Source organism: Coffea arabica, chromosome 5c, assembly GCF_036785885.1.
Source record: "Coffea arabica cultivar ET-39 chromosome 5c, Coffea Arabica ET-39 HiFi, whole genome shotgun sequence".
Taxonomy (NCBI): Eukaryota; Viridiplantae; Streptophyta; class Magnoliopsida; order Gentianales; family Rubiaceae; genus Coffea; species Coffea arabica.
Genome location: NC_092319.1, coordinates 10,407,699 through 10,418,917, shown reverse-complemented (window position 1 = coordinate 10,418,917; position 11,219 = coordinate 10,407,699). Strand labels below are relative to the sequence as shown.

The window sequence follows — 11,219 nt, the reverse complement described above, 5'->3', positions numbered from 1 at the left end:
GTAGCTAAGCTCTGATACCACTGTTATGGTATTGAACCTAACTACAGCAATGGTGACAGATTTAGTTGCAGCAGAAGAAGAATTAACCCTTAACGATTCTGGTTGAACAGGAATTGGTAATGAATATTGGAACTTCAATTCTGGTTGACAATTGGTAAATCAATTACAGAGATAGAATCCACGGATATAGGATCGAAGAGGAAAGATTTGAAGGAATTTGAAAGGAAAAAAAAAGGGAGGGAAATTGGCAGAGCCAATTTCTGCTACAAACAATGGAAATTAATATCTCAAAAAAATCTCCCTAACTCCCGGATTCTTTCAGCCATTTATAGCATTTTCAGACTAACTAACTCTTAAACTAGCTAATCAGGTGATGCCATGTGGAAGTTCTGGAATCATCAGCTCCACTTGCGCAAAACAGAAGCATAATTCTGTTATATCAGGTAGAAGGCGTGATTTGTAAGTCACGCCTTTCTTCTTCAAGCTGAGCAGCTGCGCCTTTCACTCAAACTGGAACACGCCTTCCTCCTTCTTCAAGCTGGAACACGCCTTTCCTTTATTCTGGATCACGATTTCAGTATTACTCCATGACAGTGGTCAGAAAACGATGCAGAAAACAGCACAAGCGTGGTTTTCAGGGGGACCAAGCAGCGATCTCCAGAAAGCGCCTTCATCTCTGTTAGCGGATTGGAACGCTTATGCGGCTTCAAGAGAATCCGAGGACGCGGAGTCTTCTTCCGGGTTAGGGTTTGATCTCGAAGCTGCTGTCAGAACGGCCAATGATAAAGTTTCCGGCACTTTTAATGTGTAAGAATCAGGCAGTTATGAATTGAATGAATATTGGATTTCCCATTTAAACAATCAGTCGATTGTTTTCTGTCATAAAATTGCTTAGCAAAGATTTTGAACTGTAAAAACCATGCTGGCCAATGTGAAGTTACTTAGGAAAGAACATCTGTTTGTAGAATGTGCTTCTTTGAAACTGAATTTGCATCTATTCCAGTAGAATTGGTCCTAGGGATCATGAAATAAGGATTTATGAAGTCTCCGAATACGTAAGAAACATTAAGTGTAATGCTCGATTGAGATTGGGCTTGTGTAGAGCAGGTTATTTTGTGAATGTTCTGGTCTTGACTCTTGAAAGACCAATTTTGATTAGGTTTAGCTGGATTTTTGCTATATCATTGTATTTGGGGATCAAAATGTTGATGCAACATATTGGATAGTATGGTGGATGTAAGCCTTGGCTTTGGCTTAATTTGGATCACGTGATGTTTTTCTAGTCTTCTTGTAGTTAGGCAGATATATGAGGGACAGTGGAGGTCAAGGAAAAATGCTGGTTGGCTGGGTGAGAAACGTATGTGTCGATCCAGTATCCTTCTCAAACATGCAAAGAGGTCATTTGGAGTTTTTATATCAAGCTAAAATTAAGCAAGTATCGCCTTTCGGATTTTCTTTTAGATGGTTATGTGTTTCACTGAAGTTGCATTGAGGAAGAATGAGCTTACCAGGAGCAAACTTAATGTTCCTTTGGCAGTCTTTTGCAAACCTGCACATTTTATTTGCTGCTGGAGAGTTTTACTTATACTGGGTCCTCTAAGAGTGCATAAATGTTTTGCTGCGCTTGAAATGCACCTTCTCATGCAAGGATGCAGTGTTTCCCTTAATCATTCTGGTTATCCAAAATTGTCTTGTTAGTTTGCTATGAATGATGATTCAGAGTCACTATGGTGTCTGAAACTGATAGCAGGACACAAATATTGGTTAAAGTAGAAAAAATTTGACAAATTGCAGTTAATGAATTCACTCCCCACCCCCCCCCCCCTTTTGGGGAGGGACCAGAGGCTAGATATTATTGTACTCTATTTTAATTAACTAGCTATTGAAAATCCATGGGAGATTGGCTCATTATAATCTTGCTTGAGATCTGCTTGTTACCAAAACAACTGAATCTGGGTTCCATTGGTATGTTATTCTGAGACAGTGCTAAAAACCTTGTCAGTTTGAACTTATGTGTTTGATAGTCTAGAAGGGATTAGCTTCTCTTATGCAGTTAACAATTGCTGAAGCCTAATGACCGTCTTTAATGTGAAGTTGCTTAACATCGTGTGCCAGCCTATTGCAAAATATGCTTCACAAAAAGATAAGTGTCAAGCATTATATTCAACAAAGCTGCATTAAGTTGACTAATAGCATTGGCCTTTTGAGTTTCAAATATAAATGTTTTTAAAACATTCAATGGATCTTTCTTTAATGCATGATCCTGTGTAGACTCGATAAGTGTATGATTTTCTTTTAGAATTTGAGAGACCTCTATGAATGAGTCTCAGGTGGAATAGGGGCTTTAGAATACAATTTGGAGAATGCAAATATTAACCTAACATGTTGAAGTCCGTGTTGGTGGATATCAGCGATGGATTAGCTAGATCAAATATGATAATTTGTAATCATCTCAATTTATTTTGTTATTTGGTGGATAGGATTTTAATTGAAAATGTACAGAGGAAACTGGATGGACAGATGAGACCATAAAGGGGATAGCCAGTGTGGTAGCAAAAACTTCTGAATGGTACTCAGCTTTTTCATGATGCATGTTTCCAGTATCATTTCCTTTGTTGTCAGAAAGTTGATTTTTTGCCTGAAGTTTGCAACACTAGATCCAATAAAACGGTAAAATGCCTGATGCATATCACAAGTATTGGAAGCTAGGACTAGCATCTCTTTTCTCGCCGTTTGGGTGAAGAATCCTTATTGGGAAGAGGAACAGATAAAACATGTTGAGAACCACCAAACTTTACTTCAGAGGATAGAAAATGCTAAGAAAATTCACTGTTCTTATGGTGTATCTATTGGATACTCAAAGATGAGAGCTAGCTTCTTTACAATCATGTATAACGTATGCCCAGAAAACAAAACTAATCATGGCATGTGTATATGATTTGCTGAACAAGGATCCAAGGCAAACAGATATATTTGGAAGCGTCTCCTTTTGGTTAAGGAAATATGCATTGAAGACATAACTTGGCTTTAAACATGAATTGAAAACATAATTTGGGGTAGGCACGACCATCCGCTTTTATGTGCATTCAACCTGGCTTTGCATAAGTAGCTTTTTCTACTTGTAAAATTTGTTATAGAGAATTATTCTTATTTGATATCGTGACTTCATGGTCTCCAGTCATGTGGTTTTCTCATTCAAATCTCAATTAAATTAGAGACTGTTGATGAGCTCAAAAGCAATAATTAGTTATTGAGACTTGTAGGCAGCCTTTTAAAGAGCATGCTGAAGCCTTTTATCATATGAAAAACTAATGTGCTCTCTTTGTGTTGGCAAATAGGAATAGGGAAAACTCAGTCTGTTAGTACATATTTCATTATGTCCAAAACCCTTCTGGTACATTGAATTGAGGTTTTCGGGATTAGATATTAACTGCAACCTAAATAAGCTGAAGCTGGGGAGTACTCCTCTTGGTGCCCTTATGGGGACCTCTATTTTTGCAGATGCTTATGTGGCTTGAGCCAAGTAGCAAATGCTTTTAATGAGCTTGCTTGGACGTTGTTGTTATTTTTTTTTTTGAATATTTTTTCAAGCCTACTTCAGAGTTCCATTGTCAGTGGGTGGCCACCTATGGCTGCATTTAGGCTCCCTTGGTGTCAGTATGTATTTTCTATTTTTGAGAGTGGTGTTTATACTGAAAAAGTTTTCCTTCAATCTTGCAAAGTATTTAATATTTAGTTATGTTGGACTTTATCAAACTGTTGAGACCCCTTGGTGCAAGGTATCAAAGAGATATTGATTAAGTGCTTTTCAGGGACAACTCTTATGTCCTTTAGCTCCGATTATTGTTTGAAATTTACTATGGAGGACAGGAAATTTTATATACCTTTTGAAAAGTTTCGGTAATTGCTTGCATGTTCTTTACACTTATTAAAATGTCCCACTTTTCCAATTAAACTATGCTTAGTTTCATTTTGTTATGATATTTGTGATGCAACCATCTAACCCTGTTAACTTGGATGGACTTCAATAGTTTAAGGTCATGTTAGTGGGCATCATTGTTAAAACCACCATACATTATTTTGTTTCTTCTTTCTCTTTCTCCTTTTCCTGGTCTTTTGCTTTGCTTTCTTCTTTCCTTCCCTCTCAATAGACCTCTCCAACCAGAATGCTGTTGTCATGACCTAAAGCTGGCTTTCACGCATTTGCCATCCACAACTGCTGGCCATAAACTTTTTGGGCGATGGACACATTTCCCAACTCTTTTGTGGCATAGATTTTATTTCCTGGGGGGGGGGGACGGTTAGAACTACCACAAGTGATCTTTTTTGCATCATATAATCATGGTTAGCTGCATATCCGATACTGCACTGCCCTTTATCTAAGTTCCAATAAATCAGCACGACTCTCTCATCTCTCTTTAACCTTAAGAATACAAAACAACCTACAATTGATCCTTTTACTACAGGGCATCAAAAGAATGAAAGCCAAAAACTTAGAAGTTTTGCCAACTTAGAATAAAACCTTCATATTCCAATGCTAAATCATATGGTCTATGTACACCAGTAGGCTTCCTTGATTGGGAATCTCTCTTGATCTTGTATGTTTTCTGCAGAAACCAAATTTCACAATATGCTGGTGGGATATAGCAAGGGATTATGCAATGGTCTTCATGGTTACATCGTTTGGAAATCATGTGTGTTGCAGGCAAGTGGTTATGAGTGTCTTGTGGGCTGCAGGAGGCAGTATTGAGGGCCTAATGGTGTTGGTGTGGAGAATATGGAGAAGGTTGAAGGAGGAGCAACAGAAAGAAAAGTATGAAAAAAAAAAAAAAAAAAGAGAAAGCAAAAATGGAAACAGAATAAGATAAAGAAAACATTAAAACTGACATAGAAACCCAATAGAGTGTTGATAATCTCAAATGTGGGTCCTATGTTAGTGCTATTTGAAGGAGCATCTTGATGGAATGTCTAAAATGTCCATGTGACATCCATGTTTTAACATTCAGATACCAAAATGAAATTAAAAGTAGTTGGGATGGCAAGATGAGACTCTTGAAGAGTTTGATGATCTCCATGCACTTTGCCTGAAATTTTTCTAGTGGTGGTTTTATGGGATCTTGTGCATTGCAGAAGATGTCTTCTTTTGGTTCAGGTCCACCTTTTCATGCAAAGAGGCAGTCATATTAATAAGGGATTTGGTTTTCTAAAATTTTTTTGAGTTTTATGCTGATGATCAATTATATGATCTCGGCTGAATCATATCATGATCAGAGAATGATAAGAAACTAGTGCTATGAATTACCATCATTTTTCATGGCTCAGTCTTTCTTTATTTTGAGATTGGCTTGTATAATACTGCCTGAGAGTTACCATACCTAAACAAGCCTATTGTATGGGATTGTCATTTTTCTGAAGCCAGGTTTATCTTTTATTTTATTTTTAAAAATATTTTCAGGCTTAAATTCACTAACTTCTACATTTGATAACATATGGGATCCCCAACTTAACGTGGATTATCAGCTCCATTCAGTGCTCACTTGGAATGTTATTTGGCATGATGAAAATAAGCATGGTATCATTAAGGAGACACGAAGGTATAGCTCTGCAATCTAGTGTCCCGAGTCAGATGAGGAGTAACATTTTTTAGGGATGGTACTTTACACAAATAAAAGCAGATCAGGAATGTATGGTTTGTAAAGTTCTATAACACCGGAAAAAAAAGTTGACTGTAAGGAAACTGGCGACACTTTAGCAAAGATGTAATCCAAGCAAGAAATTAGTGTTCAGGTTCTGAAGATACTACATTACTTGTTAAACTGAAAGGAACATGACAAGTTGGAAGAGCTGAGGAGAAGCATTATGGAAAGAACAACCAGAAATTCCTATGGTTTTGAAAGCTATAGCATTCATAAATGACAATACAAAGGAAAGGTCCTTCATGCAGTTCTCCACTATTTACTTCTTCGGTTTGGCTTTTTTTCTATAGCTACTAGGATACCTCATTAAGAGGTAAGCAGCCAAAACAACAATTAATCTCTTAAATTTTAGTTGTTTGTTCCAGGTTAAACTCACAGGATGTTGTCAAGTGTCTGAAGATGGAACTCATAAAACACCCATTAGAGGTTCTTGTAAAATCGAAGTATTGTTGCAAGTTTAGGAAGCTTGCCTAATTTTAATCTTTTTGAAAGGTAATGCGAAGAATTACGGCTTGACTTCTGGCGTATGTGTTTTCTTTGTTGTGTCTCATTGAAGTAGATTTCATGGAAAATCTACTTTATAATATCTTAACCGTTCTAACACTCAGGGTTTTCAATTTTTGTGCGCAGGACAGGAGCAAGTTCTCAAATTGTAGATTTGACACTTCTGTAGCATGCCACTTGTTAAACATAGCTTATTACACATAAAATGGTTTGGGAGAACTATCCTGACATGCTTGCCCCACCAATTGGAATACTTGAACTCTATTTTGAAGCTTGTTAAATGGCTTAGCTTGAACAACATATTGTTTGGTTTGGTCCAAATTTTTATGCCATTACCACTGGATGTTTCTCATGTTAACACTGTATGTAATTTGTACATTTCTAGTCATCTTTTATGTGCCTATCGGAAAGTATTATAATGTTTTCGGAATTATCTTTCAGGTATTATCATGCTATGCATTTCATAGATATCCCCAGCTTCTTAGTCTAAGGGATTCTTTTTCCAATAACTATAACTCTTCAATAAACGGAATTTAGATTTCTTTTGCATAACCAAATGTTTTGGCCATAATTTCTCTGATTGCTTGTTTGTTTATACTTAGATTACTTACAGTCCTTGTTTTTGCTTGAATAAGAAACTTTACGTGCTACTTGTTCGAAGTATATCTTTTTTAATTTTTTATTATTATCTTATCCAAATTCTGTTCTGTCTTACAGCGTATCGAAGGGAGTGAGGGATCTGCCAGGGAATTTCCAATCTGCCACAAGTAGTGTCCCTTCTGGAAAATCTCTCTTGTACTTCGGCATCTTGCTTGCTTCTGGTGTGTTCTTCATTATAATAGCATTCTCCATTTTCCTTCCTGTTATGGTGATAGCACCCCAAAAGTTTGCTCTATGCTTCACAATTGGCTGTGCCTTTATCATTGGCTCGTTCTTTGCCCTTAAAGGCCCAAAAGATCAGCTTGGACACATGTCATCAAAAGAGGTATTTTTGTGAAACTGGAAACCTATCTGGTCTAAAAAATTTATATTATGCTGGCTCGATGAATGCTGGCTTGATTAATGGTATTTAGTTGGTGCTGTACTCTGATCCTGTACTACTTTCTGTACTTCTCCAGAGACTACCTTTTACCTTGGGATTTATAGGCAGCACCGTGGGAACAATATATGTTTCTATGGTGCTTCACAGCTATATTCTCTCTGTTTTCTTCTCTTTGTTACAGGTATGGAATCCTCTCCTTTCTCTATGTACAGTAACTGCATCATTAAGCAATAAAGACCATGGGAATTATTTAAATGGAGATGCAGAAGTTCTACCATTCTTCCTTGTGCATTCACAATTATCATAGAACTTCTACCTTACCTTCTTTCCAAACTATGCATCAACTCAAAACGTTAGTAGTAGTTTATGAATAATGCCTGATGTAAAAGATGAATGTTAGGGGTACAACTCGTCATACGCAGACTACAGCCATTGTGCACATAAGAATTTGTCTTGGTACTGTTGGACGAAAATCTAGAGAAAGGGAATGGATCAAGGAAACCAGAGTACCAATTAGGTACAATCACAAGCCTGAGAGGTGCGGGAGCGGAAGATAAAAGGAGACTATGAATATAATGAGCAGTGTATGTGTGCATTTTTAAAATCTTTTTGTGCATTAAAAACATGGTAACTGGTGTCTTTGTGACTTTAGGTGAAAAAGGAGATGATGAATAGGAGCAGAGGGGTATTTGCATCTTTATAGCCTTTAACTGCTTTAGAGATATCAAATGGGGTCTTTGTAACTTCAGATCGAAGAGTTTAAGCCAACTTCCGTGTTATACAGTTGAAGACTATATTAAGCTATATCCTTATGCTATTCGCATGACTTGACTGTTTTAGAACACATTTCAGGAAATATTTTCTTTTTAATTAACAGATCTAATTTGGTTTGATGGATTCACCTCTATGATTTTCATTTAAAATAATATAATTAGGGGCCAATCCACCTTTCAGTTTTAGGGAGTTAAAAAAGAGCTGCTGTTTGGGGTTGTGTTAAGGTGTTACTCTTAAGAATGTTAAAAATATTTTTTGACTACTGGATAAATAAATGTAATAAAGCACGACAAACTGGAGATTTATCTAGGATTATTACCTAGAAATATTCTCATTGATTTTTTTTTTAAAATATTGTTTGACTACTGGATAAATAAATGTAATAAAGCATGACAAACTGGAGATTTATCTAGGATTATTACCTAGAAATATTCTCATTAATTTTTTTTTTAAACTATCTAGGGAAGAAATCAATGAGAATATTTCTGGGCAATAATCCTAGATAGATCTCCTCTTTGTCCTTGTTACATTTGCTTATCCAGTAGTACAAAATACTTTTAACATTTTAAGAGCAGCACCTTAACACAAAAAGGGGTTGCTTCCCCATGATGATAGATATTTAGGTTTGTGGTTGCCCTTCTAACTGCTTTACCAATAAAGCTTAAATGGTTCCTACGTTGTAAAAATAAATTATTCTCATTAAATTTGGTAATTACCAATGAATGCACTAGCTACCTTGGGTATTCAGGGTCCATGTGAATTTGATGTAGAATTAAGATCCTTAAATGGGGACATGACAAAACAGTAAAAGCAAAAGGCACCTGGATTGTTTGTGCAGCTACACACTATGCTGTATATGTTTGGTGAGAGGCTTGCTGCAAGCAAGCTAGATCACTGTAAAACACGGCTCTATGTAAGACGATGGTTGGGTTGGAGGATTTTCTGTGTGATTATATTCATATATATTTTAGAGTATACTTATTTTGTCATGTTGATTTAAAGCTGTTTCGTTTTCCTTTTTTGCCCCCTTGTTCTTTGGTTGTGTGCAGCTTTTACATTCTAATTTTATCTACTTTGGCCTCTTTGCCTATTGCCAAATCTTGAACATGGAAATGATGACTGTAGTTAAGAGGGATGAGATTTTCTATTTTACAGGTTAGTCAAGTGCCTTCGTAGAGGTGCCACAGATGATTATGGTTGGCTTGTGACCTTTCTCATTCACCCACACTCATCATATAGAGTTTGGTTTTCACCCCTCAATAAAACAATTAGTCAAAGCAAAAAAGTAAACGGCTGTATTATCGTTGTTTATACATATAGTAGGCAAATACTGACACATTACTTCTTTGTGTTACCAAAAGGGAAACAAGTGAGAGTGGTAGATAATGCGTATGATATGCTATAACAACGTAACATCAGATTTAGCTTTTGGAGTAAGAGCCTGACTTAAAACACTTGATTGGTTTAATTCTGTAGGTGATTGGACTAAAGTTTCTTTTCTCAACGCTTACCTCTTCTCTGCTAAGATGTTTTGGAAGGTGATATCAGGTTCTTGTTTATCCGTACATCTACATCATCATTTGCAGAAGTGTAGCTAGTCTGATGACGAATCTGACATCTTTAAATTCAAGGATGCTGCCATTGCGTGTGTTGTATTGTTCATCACAAAGTTTTTATTGTGCCCTTTAAATTCTTAATTTTATGTGTATATTTTTTAATCCCATTTTGGTGTATAGACTGATTTCAAGTGATGGAATAGTCTTGCTTTGTTTGGAGCGGCAAAAAAGAATTTGAAAGAGAAAGAGGCCAAAGGATGGAGATTGTCAATTGAGTTGGCGCCTGCTATATTTTAGTGACCAGCATGATGTGAAATTATAGAACTTTGTATGACCGAAGTTGACTAATATCTTTAGTCACTTTTTTTTCGCAAATTTTTTTAATTTAATAGTAGTTGGTACTAGATAAGATTTTAAACATTAATGGAGGGTTCCTATTGCATCCACTTCACGTTTGATTTCAAATGTTTATGGTTATAACAAGGATTAATCTTTGGGTCTCGGGAAATTGGATGTGCAAAGATGCTTTTTTTTTTTTTCTAATGTCTAAAAACTTTCCTTTTGAATTACACCAATGCATTAATTGGCATATTGCTGACATTTACCAGTATTGTCAAATTTGTTTGAGTTGAAACAAATTATATATTCTCAAATTCCCCAATAAATTCATTATATATTGAGAAGAAGGTAACGCTCGCAAGACAAAGAATAACGGAAGGAGAAAATACTAATCAAGAGCGTCACAAAACCATGCAACCGATCTCGATACCTATATAACGAATAGTTGTAGAGAATTTATGTAATCATGTTAGAAGATTCTACTGATTCACTCATGTGAGTCCAATGAAAACGTTGCAAACTCGTCTAGCTAAATTTTCATCAGGACATGCTCTTGGACCACACCCAAATGGCATAAACACGAATCCCTCTCTTTGGACTTCCGAGTTTATAAACGTTTCAGGCTTAAATTTCGTGGGTCCTTCCCATATGTTGGGATAACAGTGAATTTCATGGGTTCATCCAAAAAAATTGCTTTGGCCAAATTATTGAGGATCAAAACTGTAATTTTCTCTCTTTTTTTTTAATATTTTCTTGATAAGATCGCATATAATGCACAACTATATGACAATAAAAGAGATTACAAATATTTCAAACTACAACTGATTTATACATTTGGTGGGATAAATACTAACACAACATTACGAAAGACTCGCACTTTGATAAGAATTAAATCCAAGATCTCTAACTTCAACGTTGAACCATGTCTCTGATGATTTGATCCGTATAGTACTGTGATTCAGTCTCTTGGAGAGATAAAAGAACATCAATCAATGTCTTATTCTCACGATGACTGATGATTCTTCTGTGCTCTTCAATCAAATCTTATAGGAACTCTTGCCCCTTCACCTGCAATGTTTTCAGATGACTTTCAAGCTTATTTTGCCCTATCCACCTGAATAGTGGAACAACAAGTGCAGCATTTGTTGATCTGCTGACTTGAATACTCTCTTTGACCATTTCTTGAAGCCTTGTGACTTTCTCTTGAATCATCACCAGAATATTGCTTTACAGCAATCATCCACATCATAATGTTCAGTTTGAGTTCGAAGAAGGCTGATTTCATTTTGACATGCCATAATGGTCATT

At 36.2% G+C, this 11,219-nt stretch overlaps 1 protein-coding gene and 1 long non-coding RNA gene across 2 annotated transcripts; both read left to right on the top strand.

Moving 5' to 3' along the window:
• Positions 1-599: 599 nt before the first annotated feature.
• LOC113689966 (uncharacterized) lies at positions 600-7,639 on the top strand. The gene is made up of 3 exons (XM_027207787.2): positions 600-807; positions 6,918-7,185; positions 7,319-7,639. Exons 1-3 carry the CDS (start codon positions 608-610, stop codon positions 7,547-7,549), a joined length of 699 nt encoding a protein of 232 aa, XP_027063588.2. The 5' UTR covers positions 600-607; the 3' UTR covers positions 7,550-7,639.
• Positions 7,640-9,497: 1,858 nt separating this feature from the next.
• On the top strand, positions 9,498-9,843 carry LOC140007431 (uncharacterized). Its single transcript, XR_011814743.1, has 2 exons — positions 9,498-9,564; positions 9,765-9,843. It is a non-coding gene; the product is annotated as an uncharacterized lncRNA (long non-coding RNA).
• The last annotated feature ends 1,376 nt before the right edge of the window (positions 9,844-11,219 follow it).